Source organism: Humulus lupulus, chromosome X (genome assembly GCF_963169125.1).
Source record: "Humulus lupulus chromosome X, drHumLupu1.1, whole genome shotgun sequence".
In the NCBI taxonomy this organism is placed as follows: domain Eukaryota; kingdom Viridiplantae; phylum Streptophyta; class Magnoliopsida; order Rosales; family Cannabaceae; genus Humulus; species Humulus lupulus.
In genome coordinates this window covers 94,134,572-94,158,219 of record NC_084802.1, presented here as the reverse complement: position 1 = coordinate 94,158,219, position 23,648 = coordinate 94,134,572, and the positions used below count along the sequence as shown (strand labels likewise).

The 23,648-nt window shown below is 37.3% G+C and overlaps 1 protein-coding gene and 1 pseudogene across 1 annotated transcript; one reads left to right on the top strand and one right to left on the bottom strand.

Annotated features, from left to right (window-relative positions):
- Positions 1 to 12,697: 12,697 nt before the first annotated feature.
- LOC133806059 (uncharacterized) lies at positions 12,698 to 14,249 on the bottom strand. The gene is made up of 2 exons (XM_062244193.1): positions 13,809 to 14,249; positions 12,698 to 12,817 (listed from the first exon to the last, which is right to left on the bottom strand). The coding sequence occupies exons 1-2, from the start codon at positions 14,247 to 14,249 to the stop codon at positions 12,698 to 12,700; spliced, it is 561 nt and encodes a 186-aa protein (XP_062100177.1).
- A 3,191-nt stretch (positions 14,250 to 17,440) lies between these two features.
- On the top strand, positions 17,441 to 23,420 carry LOC133806057 (cystathionine beta-lyase, chloroplastic-like; annotated as a pseudogene).
- The last annotated feature ends 228 nt before the right edge of the window (positions 23,421 to 23,648 follow it).

The window sequence follows — 23,648 nt, the reverse complement described above, 5'->3', positions numbered from 1 at the left end:
CAGTCCTCAGGCAATAAGTGATGTCGAACTAACTCAGTTCGACCGCCCACTTGAGGAGTCTCCTAGAATTTGGCTTCTGAAAGACTTGCCTTAAGGGCTTGTTGGTGAGGTCCCCGATGGGATGCGCCTAGAAGGAAGGTCGTAACTTCCGAGAAGCCAACATTAGGAAAAACGTTAACTTCTCCATAAGTTGATATATGGACTCCACTCTGAGGAGTTGCTTGCTCACATAATAAACAGGATGCTGGACACGACCTTCCTCACAAACCAAGGCAGCACTAATGGTGTTCTCAGAGATAACCATATAGAGTAGTAGGGGTTCCCCATCTATGGACTTCCACAAAATTGGGAGATTTTCCATGTGAACCTTTAATTACTAGAATGCATGTTTGCACTCATTTGTCCATTTGAATCTCTGACCTCCTCAGAGGGTGTTGAAGAAGTGAACGCACCTATCGATCACCTTCAAGATGAAACGACTCAGGGTTGTTATCTGACCAGTTAAGCTTTGCACATCCTTGTGCTTCTTGGCGAATGGCATATCTGTCAAAGCCTTTATCTTCTCAGAGTTAGCCTCTATTCCAAAGGCACTGACAATGATTCCCAGGAACTTCCCGGAGGCTACACCAAAAGTGCATTTCTGGGGATTCAACTTCATCCTGAACTTATGGAGAACTGAGAATACTTCTGCCAGATCTTTCATGTGGTTGAGGGTTATTCTCGACTTCACCAGCATGTCATCCACATACGCCTCCATGTTTCGACTAGGTTTTCTTTTGAACATGCGGTTTACCAATCTCTGGTATGTGGTATCAACATTCTTGAGGCGAAAAGGCATCACCTTGTAGCAGTAGACACTCTAGTCTGTTCTGAAACAAGTGTGCGCTTAGTCCGCGTTATGCATGGATATCTTGTTGTACCCCAAGTATGGTTCGATGAAGGACAAAAGCTCATACCCAAAGGTAGCGTCAACCATCAGATCAATCTTGGGCAATAAAAATCAATCCTTTTAGCAAGCCTTGTTAAGTCTCCAGGTCCCATTTTACTTAAGCACTAGGACTGGGTTTGACAACCACTTCGTGTATTGGGCTTCTCAGATGAAATTGTTGGTGAGGAGCTTGTCGACTTCTTCCTTTAAGGCCTCCGCCCAAGTCGAGTCAATTGTCCTCCACTTATGTTGCACTAGGGCATTTGATATTAGGGTCAATGCCTGTCATGTCAGAGTGGGACGAGGTGAAGACATCCTGGTTCTCTTTGAGAAAGCTTACCAAAGCTTCTCGAACCTCTACCTTGAGGTTAGTCCCAACTTAAGTCTTTCTATAAGGATTTGAGATGTCTAGGATGATCTCCTCAGCTTCCTCCATGGGATCAAGAACCCTTTCTTCTCCAACCCTAGGGTCCAGTTCGTTGGACTTTCATTCCTCTTGAATAGCTTGGACCTCCATCTCCTCGGGAGGAGGCTGCTCGGGGGAAACTGCTTCAACAACCATCACGGAATGTTTCAGTGACACATTTTAGCACTGACGATCCTCTGTTTGGTCTCCATGGAAAACTCCTATTCCTACCTCGAAGGGGAATTTCATGCACAAGTGGCGTATTGAGGTGACGGCTACGAACTCCACCAGGGCTGAACGTCCCAGAATGGCGTGGTAAGCGAAAGATTAGTCTACAACCACAAATGTGCAGTGCTTGAAGGCCTAGCGAGGCATTTCTCCAAGTATCACTAGAAGCTTGATCTGCCCCATTGGAATAAGACCTTCCTCCGAGAACTCGTGGTGGGGAAAATGCATTCTTCGAGCATCATCCTCAGAGAAGGTGATGACTTGGTCCATCATCCATGACATTTGCACTGGCAGTTGAGCCAGTGCTCACACTTCTTCGTCGAGGTTTAGGGCCCGCACATAAATATTTTGTGAGCCCCTCAAAGTGCTCCCCAAGTGGGGCCCTCCGGAGATAGTCCCTGTAACGTCCCAAATTTGTGAATAAAGCTTAGTGCCTTGATTAGTGTCTTGGGAGGGCCAATTGGATTTATATGCGAAATTAATTTAATATATATGTGTGATTATGTGGAATATATGAATTATATGGTAATATGAATACTTATGCATGTTTATGTGTATTAAATAAGCATGTGGGCTTGTTTTTGTTAATAAGGGTATATTTGTAATTTTGACCCGTTGAGGGTATAAATGTAATTATATGTGTTATGTGATTGGGACCACATTATTATGTTGATATATTTTCGAAATTCGGAACGATGCGATCCTAGTGTGCGAGTTAGCGAAAAAGTCACAGCAAGTTCAAATTCCCAGCTCAAGGTAAGCCTAAGGGTATTTTAGTAATTTTGTGTGTAGTCGGGACTTATCGGGTGATGGGTAGTTATTTGGTGATTATTTGGGTATGTCGAGATTAATTGATAATCTTAAGTGGAATTTGAGGTTTAGCGGGAAAAGGGTGGTACAAAGACATTTTTCCCTTGGGGGCATTAGGGAATCAAGGTAAAGGCTAGGGACATTTTGGTATTTTCCTTAGCCTTGGACTCCCTTAGCCATCTAGAGACCATAGGAGGCCTAGAAACAAGTAGAACAAACACTCTTAGCAGTCCACCCTCATTCTCTCCCTCACGTTTTCTCTATTTTCTCTCCCTTGCCCTGTGTAAAATCACTGAATTTTGGAGGAGTTTGCATTGAATTGAAGCTTGTGGCTAGGATTGGTTGAGGTTTTGCTCAGAGGTCATAATTCTCAGTTGGAGCATGCTTTAAATCTTGTTTTTATTAGGTTTTGATTTGGTTTTTAGGGTGCTCTAGTGCTTTGAACTCAAGGATTGGGATTTTATGTTATGTTGATGTTTTAGCATAGTTCTTAATGGGTTATATGTTGGTTGTACTATGTAGTTATAAGATTAAGACTTAATTATGAGTTTGGTTGAAGTTTGGGGACTGATTTTAGGGGTTTTGGCTAGGGGAAAACGTAGGAAAAACCTAGAATTCCTAAGGGTGTGATTGGTATAGAATTCCAATCAAATTTTATGTTTTTAAAATTTAAAAATTATGGGACCTACACAAAATTCTTGTTTGGTTTACCATTTTTTAAAACTATTTTTAAAAACAAATCCTAATTTATAAAAGGATTTAGGAAATGATGTTTTCACGTTTTTGTTTTTGTTTTCTGTTTTTTTTTTTTTTTTTTCCTGACCACTTGTTTCAAGGACTCATAATGTTCATCTCTCTCTCATAACATCTCATCTAAGGCTCATCTCACGGATCTTGCTTCTCTATCTCTCTCTTTATATTATTTTCTAATAAATAATATTAATTTATATATTAATAGACTTTTTACATTTTTTTTAAGGTGCTATGTTGTACAATAATTTTTCTTTACTGACAATTTTTTTTCTTCTTTCTACAATTCTAGTGTAAAAATATTTACTCTATTTTTTTTAATAAAAAGGGTATTTTCTTCAATTTAAAATTCTTATTCACCTCCATAACTATATATATTTGTTAAAATATTTCATTGTAAAATTATACAAAGGGATGCAATTGATTCTAATTTATAATATATTTTTTAAAATAAAATTCAGCTAATGATAAAATATTTTATAAAATAAAGATTACAAAAAAAAATTACTATTAATAAATAAATATAAATTTATCATTTCAATTCTATACTAAAAGTTAAATATTATAAAATAAAAATAGCTAACAAAGTAAAATATTTTTCTAAGTCCACAAATTGTAAATTGAGTTTAAAAAAAAAAAAAATTCTTGCTAATTTTCTTTTATTTTTCTTACAGTCTTGATTTTTTTTTCTTTTGTCAATTTTACAAGTCAATCTACTTTTTAAAATTTTTATCCATATAAATTTAGTAAAATAATTAATTATAAAATCATATAGCAGAATATAATTTAATTCTAATTTACAATATATTTTCTAAAAAAATTCATTGATCAAATAAAAATTACAACAAATAAATAAAAAAAATATTTTCACTTCAATTATTATTATACCAAAAATAAAAAATATATATTACATATTCAATTTTTAGATTTTCTACCAAAAAATTATTCAATTTTATAAAACTAAAAAATAGTTAACAGACAATACATTCAATCACATTTTCATAAACATATTTTCAAACACTAAATCTAGATTCTTTTTTCAGAATCATACTTTTTCAAAATACAATTTTTAAATCACTAATCAATCATGCCCTAAAAAAATATAACTTTAATTTATAAAAAAAATCAAAGTTAATTACAATGCAATATTGTTATGAATTTAATTAATGCACTATTATTAAATTTTAATTTATCAATATAATTAAATTTTACTTTCAGCTAATCCAATCACGTATTCAGTATCTGTTATATTTTCAAATTTAATCCCAATCACAGATTCAGTTTTTTAAAACTCAAAAACAGTTTACTGACATTGAACCAATCGCATTTTCAGAAACATGTTTTCAGTCACTAAATTCAGATTTTCATTTCAGAATCCCACTTTTCAAAAATACAGTTTTCTAATCGCGAACCAATCAGACCCTAAGTTTGCGGGGTCACACTGTGGCGCTGTTCCTAGAGCGTCGCGGCCCGCATGAACTCACAGGCTAAGGGAGGTTCACTGAGTCGCCTTAGTACTGCAGTGCTGGGTGGGTTGCGCCGCAGTGAGTGTCTAGGGAACTTATGGATTTTTCTCTATGACTTGTATAGGGCCGCAGCGCTTGTGGGGGGCGTCGCGACTCAAATTGGGGATTTTGGCCAAATGGGATTTTTAAGCTCGAGAACTCAAACCTAAAGGCTCGGGAAGGGTTCTACTATCGGGTTTAGTAGAATTTGAGGTCCTGGAGGCTAGTAAGTAATTTCAAAGCTTTTAATTAGTTTTGATCTTAATGATTAGCCATTATTGCGTTGTGACTAGGTTATACTGTTAGGGCTTGGAAGTAGGGATCTCGCTCGGGGTCGCACTCGGGATCGCCATACACTATCAACTCGGGACTTGAGGTAAGAAAACTGCACCCTAGTTGTGGTTAGGGCTCGGGCCCTATTAATGAACATGAATGTACTTGTGATTATCTATTAGGCATGCTTGTATATGATGTATCTGATTGTGTGTTATGCAATATATTTGGTTGATTATATCTAATCTGAAAGCTCAGCCTAAGGGCGTCGAGGATGGCAATAAGTGTGTCGAACGTATGCCATTTGGCTAGGACAACCTAAGAGTGAAATATGCACTTGGCTAGCCCAAACGCCACCTCAATAGTTAGAAGTATTGTCTGTACTTGTCTAACTCATTGATTGTTTAAGTTGAGCTATGTGAATGTTTGAGCAGGGTTGTTACTGCTAAGCTTGTTATTTATATTCTGTTGCTTATTTGAATTTGTTGATTTAATTTTTCTTGCTAAGCATGGGCTCACAGGTGCTATGTGGTGCAGGTAAGGGAAAAAGGACGCTGGACCAGCTATGATTTGGAGAGCTTTTGGGGCAATGTGTACATTTGCAGCTGCTCGACCGCTACGGCCGAGGATTCAACATGGACTAGAGCCAAACTTTCATTTTGTCTCTTAGGCTGGCTTATGTTGTAATTACTTTTGGAGTTATAAATGCCTTGTAAACACTTATTTTGGGATCCTATTTACAGACTCAAACTTTTAAATGAAAATCACTATTCCTATGATAAAAAAATTTAAACCCTAATCTGTTAATTATCCTTACTTACACGTTTATATCCAAATGACTTGACTAGCAAGTCCAACATTATTTAAAATACATAATGTAATGGTCTTGGCTATCCAGGGCGTTACACTCCCTACTCTTCCGTTCACCAAGGGGAGGTCCATGGCCGACCTATTGCTGTGGGGTGATGGGCACTTGGCCTGGAGCCTGGGGAACCACCTGCCATGGAGGCAATCCTTCAGTTGGAGCCTGGGCTGGGCATGCTCTAGACCTAGCACACTGGTGGAGGTTCCCCAATTTTATGGGACTCTCAATCTCATCTCTAAGTTGCATGCACTAGTTGGTGTGGTGTTCCACATCATTGTGGAACCGACAAAAGTTAGTGGAATCTCTTCTCTCCTGATCCCTCCGCATAGGTTGTGGCTTCTAGTAGTTGACCTACTACTCTGTGGCCAGGAAAATATTCTCCTAAGTATCCACGAAGTTCACTTACTCGAAGTACTGGGTAGCATACTTCTCATCTGGAGATGATCCAATCCTCTTGGGCTTCTTACCCTTCCCTTTTCCCCCATGTTTGCTACTGTTGGGGTTCTCTCTGGGTGCCGCTGTTGGGGCTAGAGTCGTTGTTCCAGCACTGAATGCAGGTTGTAAAGCACTAAATTTAGTGGTAGATGCTCCATAGCCGGAGGGCGCGACACTGAAACCAGCCACGGGAACGACACTGATGCCAGCTATGGGAACGACACTGAAGCCATCTGTGGGAACAACACTAAAGCCAGCTGATGGAAGAACTGGGTTGAAGTGTGGAGAGGTCATAAGAATCATTTGGGCTGGCATGTATGGTGAGTACTGGGTTCCCGAAGCCACGGTGCTTGGGAACAATGGAGGAGGGAAATGAACTGGTCCTCCAAAGGCTCCAATCTGGGCATCCTGCTAGTTGACGTATTCTTGGGCTAGACGTATGAAGTTGTCGAGTCTGTGGCATCCTCTTCGCTGGAGGTCATTTCATAGTGGGGAACCTTCTTGGATGCCAGCTTGTAGGGCCATCAGCTATTGGCCATTATCGACCCTCTTGGTCATAGTTGTTTCGTCCTTAAAGTGTTTGATGTAGGCTTTTAGGGTCTCAAGTGATCCCTGCTTTATGTTGGCCAAAGCATTGACCTCGAAATTCAACTTCTGAGCATCTATGAATTGTCTTCAGAAGGAGGAGGGGAGTTGGTGCCACGAGTGAATGTATCCTTGCTTGTGCTTCTTGAACCACTCATCTGCTAGTCCTGTCAAATTTAACGGAAAGACGTGCCATTTAGCGTCCTCGGAGACGCGGTGCCCCGACATCAATCTGTTGAACTTCGAGAGATGGTTGGTTGGATCTGTACCTCTGCTTTACAAATCAATGTTTGGCATTTTGAAGCCTCGAGGTAATGGCATCCATAATGTGTGGAGCACAAGTCTCCCCATCTTCATCCTCTGAGTCGGAGTCATGACATTGTCTCTGGGCTATCTTCAACATTATCCTTTTCAAACTCTCCTACTCTACACAAAGAGGGTCGCGATTTTGATTGACACTCTGTGGTGGGTTTTCTCTCTTCCTAACATTAAGTTCATCTCGATGTTCTGGCTATTGTTCTCTCCCATGATTGTCCTTGGGGGTTTCTCTCTTCCTGCAAGTGTTCAGGTCATCTCGCAAGTCAGGTTGTGCATGGTGCTTACCATGGTCCTCGGGGTATCCTACCTCAGTTTCCCCCTCAGAGTCAACAACTTCTTTGTAACTAAGATGTTGATTCCCCATCCTCGGTTGGCAGAGACGTTTCTCCTATTCCCCCTTTGGCTAAGATTTCTCTGAGGTTGTCGAGGTGTTGGCGTGACACCACCTCCAGGCCTAACGTTTTCTGTTGCGGCACACCTGGCGGAAGGCCTTGGGCTCCACAAATGCTAGTGGCCTGGCAGTATCTTCGGGCACCTGACCTTTGATTATCGTCACCCATTCTTGGTGGCTTAATGGGTTCGAACGCCTAACAAGTTCTCTTTTTCCCAGCCAAAGGTTCTTCATCAACCTTGCCTTTGCCACGATCTTCTTGGGCTGATGGGGTTCCAACTCAAACTAGGTGCGTGGGTGGCAGATCAGTTGGCGAATCTTGCGCCATGTCAGTGGGGTGCTCAGTAGGCACGCCCGCTGGCGTAACATGTGGCACTCCAGTTGGATGCATAGGTGGCACGCCAACTGGCTGCCTAGGACTTCGAAAGTAGCCTTCATGGCATTAAACATCTCCTGTAGGGCGGCTATGTTCCCCTCCTGAACATCAATTTTTTGTTGCTGGGAGGCAACTTGGCCTCTGAGAACCACCACTTCTGGTGGCTCCTCCATCATACTCGGCATTTTCATCGTAGTCTTCCTGGGCCACCTCCGGGTTTGGTGGTGGAGGTGGTCGACTGGGTTTTCCACCCTCAGTTGTAGTGGGAGGCACAATATCGTTTGGAATGTTTCTTCTAGTGGTCACCATTGTCAACTCTTCAAAGCTTTCCTCAAGCTCTCAATGAAAGCACCAAAATGTTGACTACATTTTTTTGCTATCAACGTAATAAAACAAAACTTCAAAGAAATGCAGCAAAGAGAAAGAGATTTTACGTGGGTTAGGTTATTAATTAACCCTAGTCAACGAGGCTATTGCATAAAGATTGGTGAAGCTTTGTTGGGCAAGCTTCTATGGAGTTTTAAGCAGCGCTTTTGCAATGCCTTGAAAACAAAAGCTGGGGATCCTCTTATAATGGATGCCCTAGCCCTATTTATAGAGGCTGAGAGCAAGAAATTCCCTTAATGGGAAGTTATTACAAAAATATTCCCAAGTAATTGGGATTAAAAGCTAATTAATACACCTTTTTGTGATAGAGGTAGTGGTGGGCTCGTGCGTATGACACAGGGCCCATTTACGAGGTTGCAGCCCACCATCTTCTAGGGAGACACGCTCCTGATAGGGTCAGAGAGTGGCTGCACATTTTCCAACATTAGGCGGGGCATTGGGACATGTTGTTGTCTCCTGTACGAGCTCGACACTACGATCTATAGGATAGCAGCTTTGTCAGACAATTAACTGTGGGTCAGGGTCTCTACGCAACACCTGGTGCTACCATCTAGACTCTAAGAGGTATTCTCGCAAATCTGGAGGACTGACATGGAGGAAACTCAAGCTAACGTATTTAAGGTTCTCTAGGTGTGGTCCATTGGAGAACAACCTTCCCCCGAGGAGCTTTCTAAAGATGTGGGACAACCTATCTTCAGAGTAAGCAGTGAGCTCAATAGAGATTACTAAACCCCCTTGGAGAACCTAGCTACACTCGGAGACTGCCACATGTCACTTGAGCGAAAACATAGACAATAATTAATATTATTTATTTATAGTGTTATCATGGCTATTTTTGGTCTTATTAATTTGCATGATGGTGGAGTGTGTTGAGAATGGGGAAATAGAGCTGATGGAATTGCAATTTGACCAAAAAATAGTAGAAAAACAAAGCAATTTGATCTTTGATTGGCGCAACCAATAGGGACACGACATGTGGCACACGGTAGGGGCTGGTAGGTGGGTCAAACGCCTATCACATGAGGGTCGCTGGTAGGTCGCGGATTGGTGGGACACATGGTGGGCAGCGATCGCGCTACTTGGCAAGCACAGGTGAGAGGAGAGAGGGAGTAGGCTGGTTGAAGGGAAATTAGGCTTGGGCCTGATTTTTGGGCTTCCTTTTTTTGTAAAAATGCCAACTTCTTTAATTTTGATTCTTTCTTTCTTCTTTCTTTTTCTTTATGCCCAAATTCATTTTAGTTCCTGAAAATTAACACATTAAATTAAAATTGATATTTTCAATTATAAAATATATTATAATAAATCCATAAAAATATTAATTAAAATTTAATTTATTTTAAACTTTAATAATAATAAAATGAAATTTTTGAGCACTAATCAAATACTCCCCCTTGGATGTCCATAAAAACTACCTCATTAAAACCATGGCAGAAAAACCTAGCGGGACAAAAACTCAACCAAGGAAAAAAAAAGTGCAGTGTGTATTTACTCCCCCTCATTTTGACGCTCGTGAAGATCCTTTAATCAGTGCTTTTCAATCTTATGTACCATCTTCTCAATCGTTGATGTTGGTAATGACTTTGTAAGTAAGTCTGCAAGATTGTCACTTGATCGAATATGATGAACATCAATATCGCCACTCTTTTGAAGATCATGTGTGAAGAAGAACATCGATGAAATGTGTCTGGTTCTATCTCCTTTAATGTACCATTCATTAGGTTGAGGAATACATGCAACATTATCTTCGCAGAGAATTGTTGGTACTTCTTTATTGGGTGTTAATCCACATGTTCCCTGGATATGGTGCGTCGTTGATCTCAACCATACACATTCTCGACTTGCCAAGAAGAAACCCTATTGCCTACCAGAAAGGGAGAAAGTAAGGGAGTGAGCTAAAAGCCCAGTAAGGAAGTAAAATCAAAATACAACAATTGACAAGAAACACAAAGCAATCTATGTACATAACTCAAGGCATATCATGATAAATGAAAAGCACATCATATTCATATCATGTTCATATCGTAATCATAAGACTTCATAAATATAAGCAAATCATACATCATGTGATTTGGCACCCTATTGTCCATGTCACATCATGAGGTAACCAACAAAAGCATAAACCAGTAAAAACCTCCTCTGTAAGGTAAACATGAACTCTGGTCCTCGAATAACCTCAGCGCCTCCGCCCTATGAGTTATGTCATATCCTTAGTAACTTCTTTGTTGTATCGTATTCAGCACGCTATAACCTACTGTTTTTCATACAACATACAAGTAGATATACAACAACTCATATCATAACATAGAAGCTCATAATTTTCATAACACAATAGCTCTTGCAACATATTAGCTCATACTTTTCATAGCATAATTCAAAGAAAATTCTAGCTAATTTCGTTACCTCAAGTCCAAGCAAAAATAAAGTGTGGGGTACTTCACAATGAGCCTAGAATCACAATCAAACGTTCGTCTTAAAATCATGTAAGATTACACATGCCCAACATACATACTATGTAAGATTAAATGTTCGTGTGCATGGGCCATGCACATGTGGCACATGTTGCACCAAACTATAAACATTCAGTAATTTAAAATAAAATCATAAAAGAATAATCTTAAGTCCACTAGTGAATCATTAATGCTTGCAAAACAAGAATCATGCATTTAATAAAATGACGTATATTTGAACGTAAAACTTAGCTTGCATGTAGCATGCATACATGGGGCGATTCTTAAAATTTGTTTTGGAGTTGGTAATATTTATTCATTTATTTTCTTGTCAATATCACAAAAATTCAGCAAGCATAGAATAAAATGTTAATTTGATTATTACTATTTTATTACTTTAAATCATATACTTGCTATCCATAAATTTCATTACAAAAATTTAATTTACTAAAATAAGTCTTTAGCTTTAATTGTATAAAATGATAATCATATTTATTAGTTTTTAACAATTAAAAATGTGACAAAATTTTGTAGTCACTTTTAAAATAATTAATTTGGCATGAGTAATTAATTTAACAAAAGTCATATTTTATCCTGGCAAATAAAATAAATAATTATACATGATAGATTTTGTTTCTTTGAAAATAACATTTTCTATATCACAAAATTTTACATTTATGTCATAAATATATAAAAGCTGGAAAAGTCCAACTACATTATCATTTATTAAATAAATTCTTTGTTCACCTTTTTAAAAATAATTTTACTTATTTATTTTGTAAATAAAAACTACATAAATATAAATGAGAAAAATACCTATTTAAAGAATGGAACAATCACATTTATCATATATAAATACTATGGCATAAATTACTAAGAGATATATTTGATATCCTTTAAATAAATTTTGTTTCCATGAAACTAAATAAAAATCAGCAAGCATGTCATCACATTAATTTTAAGGCATAAGTTTTCAAAACATATTTTTATTATACTTTAAAAAACAATTTTCCAAAATGCTAAACAAAATTTCAGCAAGCAATATATATTCATAACTCACAATTTTTCTATTAAACAATTTTAACAAATTAATCTAGTATGCTTCTATACCTTCATGGATTTAACAACACCATTAGCATGAAACACTAACAACACCAAAATTAAGCTATACTAAACCATATAAAACACCCAATGCTGAATTTCTATATAGCATAATGCATAAAAGAAAGAATAGAGAAACCAAAACAAAATTTCACAACCTTTTAATATACCCTAGGTCGAAACCCTATTATCATGCTTCTAATGTCCAATTTTACATTTTATTAAGACATCCAGACTTATTGAAACAACAATAACCTAATATAAACCTTTCAAGAATAAAAATCAAAACTCTTAATATTTTCATGAAATCCTAACATGCCCCTATTTCCATTAACAATGTTTCCACAACTCTTTCATGCCTTTTAATTTATTATATCATATCAACATAAGAAAAAAAATGAAACTAAGTCTACATACATGTTGGATGAAACCTATAAGCATTAACATCCCAATTTTATCTTTAAAACAACAATGACTCACAACAAACTTTTACATAAAATCATAGTCCTCACAAGGATTTTCGAAAACCCAAAAATATACAATATCAAAACCAATATGGTCATGTTTCTAACATCAAGATTAAATCAATAAAAAAAAAGATTTAAACACAACATTTCTTACCAAACAACAACTAAAATTTTGAAACTACAACAAAATCAAGCATCAAAACAAACATAGATTGAGGGAGGGCTCCATTACCTTCCTTGATTATGTTCACAACACAAAAGCAAGAACACACTTTTGGCACCTACAATTTTCGAACACCATCATAAGGGTCTAGGCCTTTTGTCATTGCCACTGCTCTGTCGCTCATAGGCCCTTCTCTTATTGCCCTTATGGAAGCCCTTGTTTCTGTTGGCCTCCCTTCTTGTAGCACTATCCTTCCAAGAGGTTATTCCAAAATCTCAGCGTAACTAACCACCTCAGCATTGTTCATCTTCACATCCCTCACAATCGTGGGCTTTAGTCCTTTCACAAACCTTTGGAATTGCATAGCCTCAGTTGGTACTATCTGTTGGAATATATGGCTTTACACTTTGCAAATCAACAATAAATAATGTGAATAATACAATATTAAAAACCGTAGATGTTAATCAAAATCCAAATTCAAAGTGTGAATGAAATTCTTGATAATCAAATAAACATGTTAATGACATGAATGTTAATCTTTTATATAAGAAACAAAATATTAAATGATGATAAAATGAACTTAGAAACATTTAATCATTAATACTAACAATGAAAACACAATAGAGTAACACAAAACAAAGTTAGGGTTAGATAGATATAACCTTTGATTTAGAGCAACTTGAATCTTTAAACTTGATGAGGAAATTCTATGGCTTATTCAAAATAATAATATTGTTGTCCAAAACCTCTATTCCAAGCCTTCCCTTATTGCTTAAATATTCAACTAAGTATAATGAGATTTGGGATTTAACAAGCCTTGAAACTCATGCAAGTCAAGCAATTCTTGACGAGTTTCTTGGAGAAAACTAGTAATCTTGATAACTAGAGAAAGAGAGAATGTTTAACAAAGAGAGAGATAGGTGAGTGATCAATTCACCAATTAACTGATTTGAACTCCTTAAATAGTATAGGATCCTCATTGCACTTAACCAATGAGATTAGGTATTTAAATTTAATTTTTGGAGCTAAAACACATAACCATACGCACATTCTGTAATGGACCAGGCAACACATCACCGGCACTAGGAGATGCATCTCCCTATACAAGGTTACACGTCGCCTGGTACTTTCTCTCTCTAGGGTTTTGAGAACCCAGGCAACAAGTCGCCCCCTAGGAGGTGACGTATCGCCAGTGCCCCTGTAATTCGGCTCCATGAGGTGTCTCAAAACACGTCCAAATGCTCCCAAACTTTTTGGTTACTCTTATATACTCCAAATAAACATTTTTTACCCAAAATTTAGATTTAAAGCTGCCTGTACTTAAAGTCAACTTTCACATGTTGGCTTTTGTGAAATCGTTATTATTTTAGCACCTCTTCGTGCATAAACATTTCCACCATGTATTTAACCAATTTCAACACTATCTTAGGTGCAAACCGTGCCAACCTATCAAATTTATGAGCATATGCAGTGAGAGAAAGTCTTCCCTGAACCAAGGTCACAAATTCATCAACCCTTGTTGCCAGTACGGCTGCATTGTAATACTTTTTGCTAAACGCTTGCACAAAGTCTGCCCAGGTCATAGTGTGTAGGTCACGGGTTTGCTTTACCACATCCCACCATATCCTTGCATCCACTTTAAGTACGTGAGCTGCACATGAAACTATCTGATGGTCATTCAGCTCCATATGGTCAATGATAGCCTCTACTGACTTCAACCAATCTTCTACCACCATAGGGTGGGCTTTCCCTTCAAAGTTAGGTAGAGATTGTTTCCTAAAGCATTCATAGACTGGCTCAAAATCATAGGCCATTAGAAATGGTGCAAGTGGTGATATTGGAGGCTCAAGTTGTACCAACGATACTTGGGATGCTTGGGGTACTTGTCGGGCTTAGGCCAACTCTTCGTCCCTCTGCCTTAACTATTCTCTAAACCTTGCTACTTCTGCAGCTAAATCCATCGCTGGTACAGTTGGGGCTACTGGCTAAGATGGTTGCATTCTCATGTTAGGGATTTCAGCAGTATTAGGGTTTGTAGAGGTACCTCCTCCTCCTTGATCTCCTCCCTTTCCCCTGCCACCTCTTGTGCCTCTTCCTCTTGTCGACATGATGAAATTCTAAGGCACCAAAATCATAAGAGAGGATAATCACATAGTCTTTTTATTACTTAAGAGCTAATGGCCAAGGTTTCCATGCATACTTATATCCATACAACATCTAGAGTTTGCAAAGAGAGAGAAATATAGATAGAACTTATAAATATCCAGAGTTACTCAAAAGTGCCCCATAATCAAAACATCCAACATAACCATAATAATCCAAAAAAATTCAAGGGTCTTCATGGAAGTCCCATTTATTTAAATAGAAATATTTGGTGGAATTTTGAAAAGGACTCTAGTCCTCTGCTATTGACTCATCCCATGAACAATAGTTAAAGATACCCTCCAAAATGTGGAAGTACTCGAGATCGATCGCTAAAGCCTTTCTCCTATCATCCACCTCTGGGATGACATATAGCAGCTCGTAGAGCACCATCTCACCTTCCTGTCATGAACGGTCTCAACCTTTTTACCAACTCTCCTATGTCGTTTTGAACCAAGAGCATCTCCATTCGTTGGAAGTCGAAGTACTCCATCAACTTGTAGAAAGTGTACTTGAAGGTAAAAAAACTCCAAATCCTCCTTGAAGGCTCCATGCCACACCATGACCCACCAAAGGAGGACCTCTGAATTCTCTGCCAGTACTTCTCTCAGCACCTAATGTTGTTTTATGGGCCACAAGATTGCCCCTCTTTTGTTGATGATCCCTTGGAAGCGTTCACAGACCATCTGCATCTTCTCCAACACTGTAATTCGCCAATCTCCATCATTGATGTCAACTTCTATCTTAGCTGTTTCATAGATCTCCTTAAGTAGTTATTTCTTGGTGATTCTAATAATAGGTGGCTTTTTTCTATAATTTAGTTACAAAACTAGCTATTTAAAATAAAGAAAGCAAATGACAATTAAAGAAAATACTTACGCCACGGTGAGGTGAGATTTTCCGGTCTTTAGCATGTATGTGTAGGGTCCTTGGAAACATGAACAACCTAGGCTCCGATGCCATTTGTAAGAATGCCCTAAACTATTTACTTTGTAAAAACATTGCTCATTTCATATTTATTAGAAAAATACTATTTTAGGAAAAAAATTCAATGGGACCTTGTCAAAACATGCAATTTGGGCCCAATAGTTTAAAATAAAAATATAGTATTTTTATGCAATCTTGTAAATAAAATAAAATATAAAGTCCCACTGTGACGTAATGAAAACATAAACCATACATAATTGAATCCACCTCATCATTTATTGCCTCCTTCCAAAAAACAGTCTCTCGAAGACATTGCTTATTGGTAGGTTTTGGGATCATCCTCAACTTGAAGAATCATATGAAATTTTCATATGACTTCTTCAAGTCTATCGTAGAGTATCTCTACTTGAGAACCTTTCTCAATTGGCTCTAACTCTTTAAGCCTTTGGCTTATCCGAGGCAATATTGGTTGCTCATCAACCTTTGGATCTTTCTCTTTAAGATATTCTCCAACACTTGTGGACTCTTGAGAGTTTCTATCGCAATATAACATATTCTAAAAGAACTCCACTTCTCTTGATTTAATTACCACATTAAAGTCTTAAGTCTAATAGCCTATAGGCCTTGCTATTTGAGGCATACCCAACAAATGCACACTTTACGGCCCTTGGACCCAACTTGGTCTTTTTAGGCCCTGTACTCTTGCAATAAGCAAGGCACCCCACACTTTAAGATTGCCTAGGTTAGGCTTCTTTCTACTCCATTACTCATACGGAGATACATTGTTCTTTTTCATAGGAATTTGATTCAATATATGACAAGCAGCAAGCAAAGCTTCTCCCCACAAATTATAACACAATTTAGCATATAAGAGCATAGAGTTAATCATATCAAGATAAGGCCTATTCTTTCTTTCAATTATTCCATTTTGTTGTGGAATGTATGGTGCAATGCATTCATGTATAATGTCATGTTGTTCACAAAACACGTTAAAATCATTTAAAAAATATTCACCACCTCTATAACTTCTAAGAGTCTTTATTTTCCTTTCCAATTGATTTTCTACTTTAGCTTTATAGATTAATGCATTAAATGCCTCATCCTTACTCTTAAGCAAATACACATAATTATATCTAGAGCAATCATCTATAAAGGTCATGAAGTATCTATTTCCTCCTCTAGTCAACATGTCATTCAATTCACATAAACATAACATGCCCCTATTTCCAGTAACAATGTTTCCACAACTCTTTCATGCATTTTAATTTATTATATCATATCAACATAGCAACATAAGAAAAAAAAAATGAAACTAAGCCTATAATCATGTTGCACGAAACCTATAAGGATTATCATCCCAATTTTATCTTTAAAACAATAAAGACTCACAACAAACTTCCACATAAAATCATAGTCCTCACAAGGATTTTCGAAAACCCAAAAATATACAAAATCGTCACGTTTTTAAAATCAAGACAAAATCAATAAACAAAAGATTTAAACACAAAATTTCTTGCCAAACAACAACCCAAATTTCAAAACTTGAACAAAATCAAGCATCAAAACAAACATAGATTGAGGGAGGGATCCATTACCTTCCTTGATTATGTTCACAATACAAAAGCAAGAACACACTTTTGGCACCTACAATTTTTGAACACCATCACAAAGAACAGAGAGAAACAAACCCTTAGAATTGAGGAGAAGAATTAGACTTAAGAATCAAAACCAAAACCAATTCAAGACATACCTAGGGCTTGAAATCCCTTTCCTCTTCTCTTCATTCTTCTTTCTCTCCTCTCCCATGAGCTCTTATCCTTCTCCCTCTTCCTCTCTCTCACGCACTCTCTTTCTCTATCTACACCACACAGCTCCAAAATGGGGCTCTTAAATCCCACTATTCCTTATAAAACCCTAGAAGCCTATCACAAAGCAAATGGGAAAAGAAAAGGTAATTTCTAGGATTTGATTTCCTAATCTTTTGCCTTGATAGAAAAAGGGTTAAGATTGACTGGCCTAACATAAATGGAAACCAATCCCTTGATCCCCTCACCCTCCTTAGTTGACCACCTCCCTACACACACTCTCTCTCTCTACTCGACCAATTAAGGCCATTCACACTCATTACCCAAATTTTCCAACTTTCCAAAATGATTACAAGTCTAAAAATAAAACTTGCCTCTTTATTTTCTTATTTTTTCTTTTAAATGTTAAAAAAATAAATTAACTAAAAATAGGAAAAATACGTGGTAGTCTACGGCATGCTCACCAGGCATACCATTCACAAGCACACACACAAGTGCTATGGTGCATTTCTACTAACCATGTTGTCGACCGTATACAATGTATTTCATATTTCCATGTTGAGGAAACATGTGTTAGATGAGACTCATGTGTTGAGTTATGAGAATCTAGAATTAGAGGCTAAGTTATCTTGTGAGGAATAGCCAGCTCAGATATGAGACAAAAAGAACAAGGTTCTGAGAAACAAAGTTGTACCTTTGGTTAAGGTATTATACGAAATAGTATGGTCAAAGGAGCAACCTGGGAACTGGAATCAGATGTGCGGGATTGATATTTTGGGCTAGTCAGATAAAATTTTGAGGACAAAATTTATGTAAGGGGGGATAGTTGTAACGTCCCAAATTTCCTAATAAGGCTTAGGGGGCCAGGATGGAAAATTATAGAATTATGTGATTATGTGATATTAATGTGCATAATTATGTGATTATGTGAGTTATATTATAATATGACTTGATATGCATGTTTAGGTGTATTAAACATGCATGTGGGCCCATTTCTATTTAATTGGGAAATTTTCATAATTTGGCCCATTTTGGGAATATTTGGCATATATGTGATATGTGTGTGTGAGACCACATTATTATGTGAGTATGTTTTGGTTACTTGACACAACGATCCTAGGGAGCAGGATAGTGGGAAAGTCACAACGAGACCTATACTTGACTCGGAGTGAGTCAATGGGTATTTAGCACATTACCAGAATATTGGGTAATGGGAATGATTATTTGATGATATATTGGGAGTTAGTGAGATCATGAGGGAATTCTTGGAATTTTGATTATTTTACTTCTAGGGCATTTTTGGGACCCTGAGCATTAGGATTTGCTTGAGGTTACTTAAGCTCGAAGTAACCTGTTAGAAATATAAAAGAACATTCAAAATGTTCTCTTTCTCTCCCTCTCTCTCCCGTTCCCTTTTCAACACCGATCACATTTTTGAAGGAAACTCGAGTTTTAGGACTCGGATTCAGGCAAGGATCGAGGCATAGTGATTCTAGGGAAGATTAGAAGCTTATTAGTCGAAGGATTTAGTTGGAAAACGACTCAATCAGAGGTAATCTAAGTTTTAAGTTTTTGAGGCTTTAAGCTTGATTTGGATTTTATCTTTTGATGAGTTTTCGATTGATTAAGACTTGGGTTATGATGGTTTTGGGAAATTAGGATGTTTGGGAACTTTGATTGTGGGATTTGGATATGTTTGGATAGATTTTTGGAGGAATTTAAGTGGGAAAAAACGTGGGAAATGACTGGGTTCGTGGTCAAGTCGCGACCTGAGTGAACCCCACTGCACCAAATACCACTTTCCACAACACATAAATATAAGTTTATTCAAAAAGTATTATAATATCTAATGTAAAAATAAAAGCGGTAAAGAATAATGCAAGTTAAAATAAAGGCGGGCTTTTAAATTGTTAAGTGGCAAACTAAAATGAAAACGTATTGTTATACTTTCGCAAGTCTAGTTTTGTCTTCCCTTTTCCCTCTTCCCGTTCTATTCTCTCTTAGAATTTTCCATACAATATTCAACCTAAACCCAGAGCTCGCATTTTCTTTCCTCTATTCTACCTATCTTCTCTTTCCCCATTCCAGATCTGGATTATTTTTATGTCTTCGCTAAATCTCTCATCACATTATCACCCTCTCTACTAAAGCAAACCCAACCGCCTCTGTCCTTTATATTCCTCTACTCATTTCATTCTGAAGAACTCAGTCGCTATCACTCCTCTCTCTCTAAATCTCACACTCTTCTCTTCACTTTGGGCATGCAACACAGATGGTGGGCATGGGCAGACCGTTCATGTGACAACCGTGAGCGGCGCCTCTTTCTCGGAGTGGCGAACGGTGACAAATCTCTACAACTTTATTTATATAATTCTTACTTTCTAAGCTTCATTGTAACTTGACTGTTCTATGCTTTAATTGCAGCCTTCAGCAACAGAAAATGGTCCTTATGATTTGTTGACCGCGTTTTTGGCCAACGACGTGTAGACGTCAAAAACGACAAAAACCTTCAAGAGAAATAAACGACACAGACAATTTTGAAAAGAAAGTAAATAACACACGTAATTTTTATAGTGGTTCAGCCCCAATATGTTGGTAATAGCCTAATCCACTTTGAGTTGTGATTATAGATCTGCACTCAAGATCAGATGAATCTGAGCCAACTGAGATTCTTCAGTGCAGATTACAAGAATACAAGAATTTTCTCAAATACAAGTACTCTCTCTCTCTAGAAAATTATAATCGAATCAAAAGTCCCCCCTTATGATGCCATAAGCCTTGTATTTATAGGCTCAGGATCGTACAGCTGATATCCCCCATAATCGGGATATTTTATTATTCTCATTATATTTAAATTACAACAATATTCAAAATATAACAGTATACTACAATCATGGGATAAATGAGAGATTCCCGCGTATTCCAAGACCGATTCTTGTTGAAGCCGTTTCTGGGAATCTTGACATAGTCCTCCTCTACCTGGTCGACCCATATCACCTTTAGTCTGGTCGGCCACACCTCTACTAGGCAGTCATGCACTTGACTGGGCAGACATGCACTTAGCTGTGCAGACATGCACTTGACTGGTCGGACATGGTCATGACCAATCAGCCAAGTTCATGCCTGGTCGGACAAAGTCATGCCTGGGCAGGCAAGGTAATTTCTGGGCAGAAAAGGTCATTCCTGGGTAGACAAGGTCATGCCTGGGTAGACAAGGTCATGCCTGGGCAGACAACCATATGACTGGTCGGACAAGGTCATGCCTGGGCGGACAAGGTCATGCCTGGGCGGACAAGGTCATGCCTGGGCAGACAACCATATGACTGGTCGGACAAGGTCATGCCTGGCCGGTCATGACACTTGACTGGCCAGTCAAAATTCTTCATTGGTCTACCGGGCCACTCTTAAGCAAGATCACTTTATCACAACTCTAAGGAGCCAATGTATTTTAAACGACTATTAATGTGTCGTTTACGGACCATGTACTGCCACTTGTCACCTATATCGCCACGTCATCGATCTCCAATTTTTTGGGGATAACATGATTATACTCGAAGTGGAAATCCTACACGAGATGTTCTTGAAAGGTCTGATTTCTTTTGTTACTAATATGAGTCAAAGTAATTGTTGTATAATCTCAAATATTGCTACTTTTTCCTTGTTCTGGGAGTATTTTTTATGCTGAGCTTTATTCTATTGTATAGCCTTTTGGCCAAGCTGGATAAAGCAGATCATGCTTTTTGCTTCACTAGTGGAATGGCTGCTTTGTCTGCTGTATCCCATCTTGTTGGGACTGGTACTTCCCTTTTCTTTTCCTTTTTCTTCTGTATCTTTAATTATTTATCACTAAGTTGAAGTTACAGTATTTTCTTTTTACAATTTTAAAATAATAAATGCAGCATGCATCAATATGGATATTCCAATGAATTGGATATATTTTTAATGAATTAAAGTGGATATATTCTTGTCTAACATATGAGATGGATTTGGGTCCTTCGGTTTATAAAATAAATTTACCATGAAGAGGTATCTCTTGGCTTGTGGATATTTTCTAATGACTAGGTTATCGTTTATGCCTTTATGGTCCTTGGTGGAATTTGTAGCTGCTGTCTTATTTGAATTTTTTTTCTTAAGATATAATAATGTGATTTTAGGTGAAGAGATTGTTGCTGGAGAAGACATTTATGGTGGTTCTGATAGGTTGCTATCAAAAGTAATTCCAAAGACAGGGGTCGTGGTGAAGTAAGTGCAGCTTACTTTTCATATATATTATGAAGCCTCAGAGTAAAATCTGAAAGTATCATGCTTATAATGTGTAGAAGAGTTGATACAAATAGTTTAGATGAAATAGCATCTGCAATTGGTCCCTAGACAAAGCTTGTCTGGCTGGAGAGTCCCACAAATCCTCGACAAATGGTTTCTAATATTCATGTAAGATATCTGGCTATTATATTTTCTCATTCCTTTTTATTCTCTCTTTTTTAATGTTACTTCTGGTAAATGCTTAAAAGAAACAGAGAAGATAAACTTAAATTAATGCCCAAATATGACACTTGTACTCTTTGAATTATATGCTGTGTGTGGGTTTATCCTTTCTCAAAAGGCTGATGAATTACTTGGATATCTATTGTAACCCATGTAGAGAACGATCTTTCCTGGCTGTCTGACATTTTCTTAGACATTAAACTTGTTGTTGATAGAATCAATAAAAGAATTATGTAGTTATTCAATTATTTGTTGCCAGAAATGTCATAATTGAATGATTTGGTAATGTTTTTAAAGTGAAATCATTTTTCTTTATTTATTTTGTGCATCTTCAGGAAATAGTTAAAATGGCTCATGCTCATGATGCTCTTGTCTTGGTGGATAACAGTATAATGTCTCCTGTAGTGTCACAACCTCTAGAACTAGGAGCTGGTAGCAATATAAAACATGAACTTTACATTCTACAGATTACTCTTTTTTATTTCCTCTATAAAACTGTTGGATTTTGATTCATTCAGACATTGTTATGCACTCAGCTACCAAGTTCATTGCTGGGCACAGTGATGTGATGGCAGGTGTACTGGCTGTAAGAGGGGAAAGGTTATGCATGGACTTTCTTTACTGTGAACTGTAATGTTATAATTTATAACTTTAGGCCCTTATTATAATTTTTTTTTCAGATTAGCAAAAGAGTTGTACTTTCTACAAAATGCAGAAGGGTTTGGGTTGGCTCCATTTGATTGTTGGCTCTGCTTACGAGGAATTAAGACAATGGCTTTATGAATTGAGAAGCAGCAGGTGAAACTTCATGCTTTTATCACTTTATAATGTTCTTATAATCCTTTTTTACAATTGTAAAGCTCTGACTTATTAAGGTCGTAATTATTTAATATTTATTTCTTGTAGTTATGAATTATAGCCTCGTCATTTATCATATACATTGTCTTGACTTCACATAACTAATTCAAAACAATATTGTAACTCTGTTATATGTACTTGAACTTGTGTTGTGCATCTTGGGTAAGTTTGAATTATGTTAGTAATTAATGCTTTACCTTCTAACTTAACATGAGATTCATCAGATGCAAATATTTGTTGTACCATCTGCTCTTTTACATTAATTTCAAAGTTGTAAAGTTAATACTTATATGGAGTACTATATTGTATATTTTAATGCATTTCTTTCTTTGGCAGAGTAATGCACAAACGATTGCTGAGTTTCTGGCGTCCCATCCACAGGTGACGAAAGTTAACTATGCAAGCCTTGTTGATCATCCTGGACATGATTTGCATTTTTGTCAGGTACTAGCATCAGATGTAACCTGAGATTGTTGCTGCAATATATCAAACCAATTTACTCCAAAACTTAATTGGATATGTTTTTCAGGCTACAGGTGCAGGATCTATGTTGAGCTTCTTGACTGGCTCAATTGCACTATCAAAGCATATTGTCGAAAGTACCAAGTACTTCAGCATAGCAGTCAGTTTTGGTATGCATCCCTTTTGGCTTTTTTATGCTGTTTCACATATGGTTGAGCAAAGGAACTATGTTTTGTAAATGTCTAATCCTCATGTGATTAAAGGGTATCGCACTTGTCTTATTATTCCATCAAAACAAGTATCGTTCCCTAAATAAAAAAATAATAAATAAATAAATAAATATGGTTGAGCAAAGGAAGATATAACTAAAGTTTAAATTTGATTCAGGTTCAAGGTCTTTTCCTTATGTGGAATCAGGCGAATTCCTCAGATTCAGATTATGAAAAAAAAAAACTAAAACTAATTTGAATGCCCAACTTATGCATTTTATCAGGCCATGCTATTCAATAAGTCACATATTTGACACAATTTTTA

Bases quoted from the DNA above. Each gene is read 5' to 3' on its own strand.
- LOC133806059 (XM_062244193.1), bottom strand. From the start codon at position 14,249: ATGGCCTATGATTTTGAGCCAGTCTATGAATGCTTTAGGAAACAATCT. The intron at 12,818-13,808 runs GTGCTAAAATAA...ATATTCCAACAG, and splicing joins AAATGTTTATGCACGAAGAG to ATAGTACCAACTGAGGCTAT.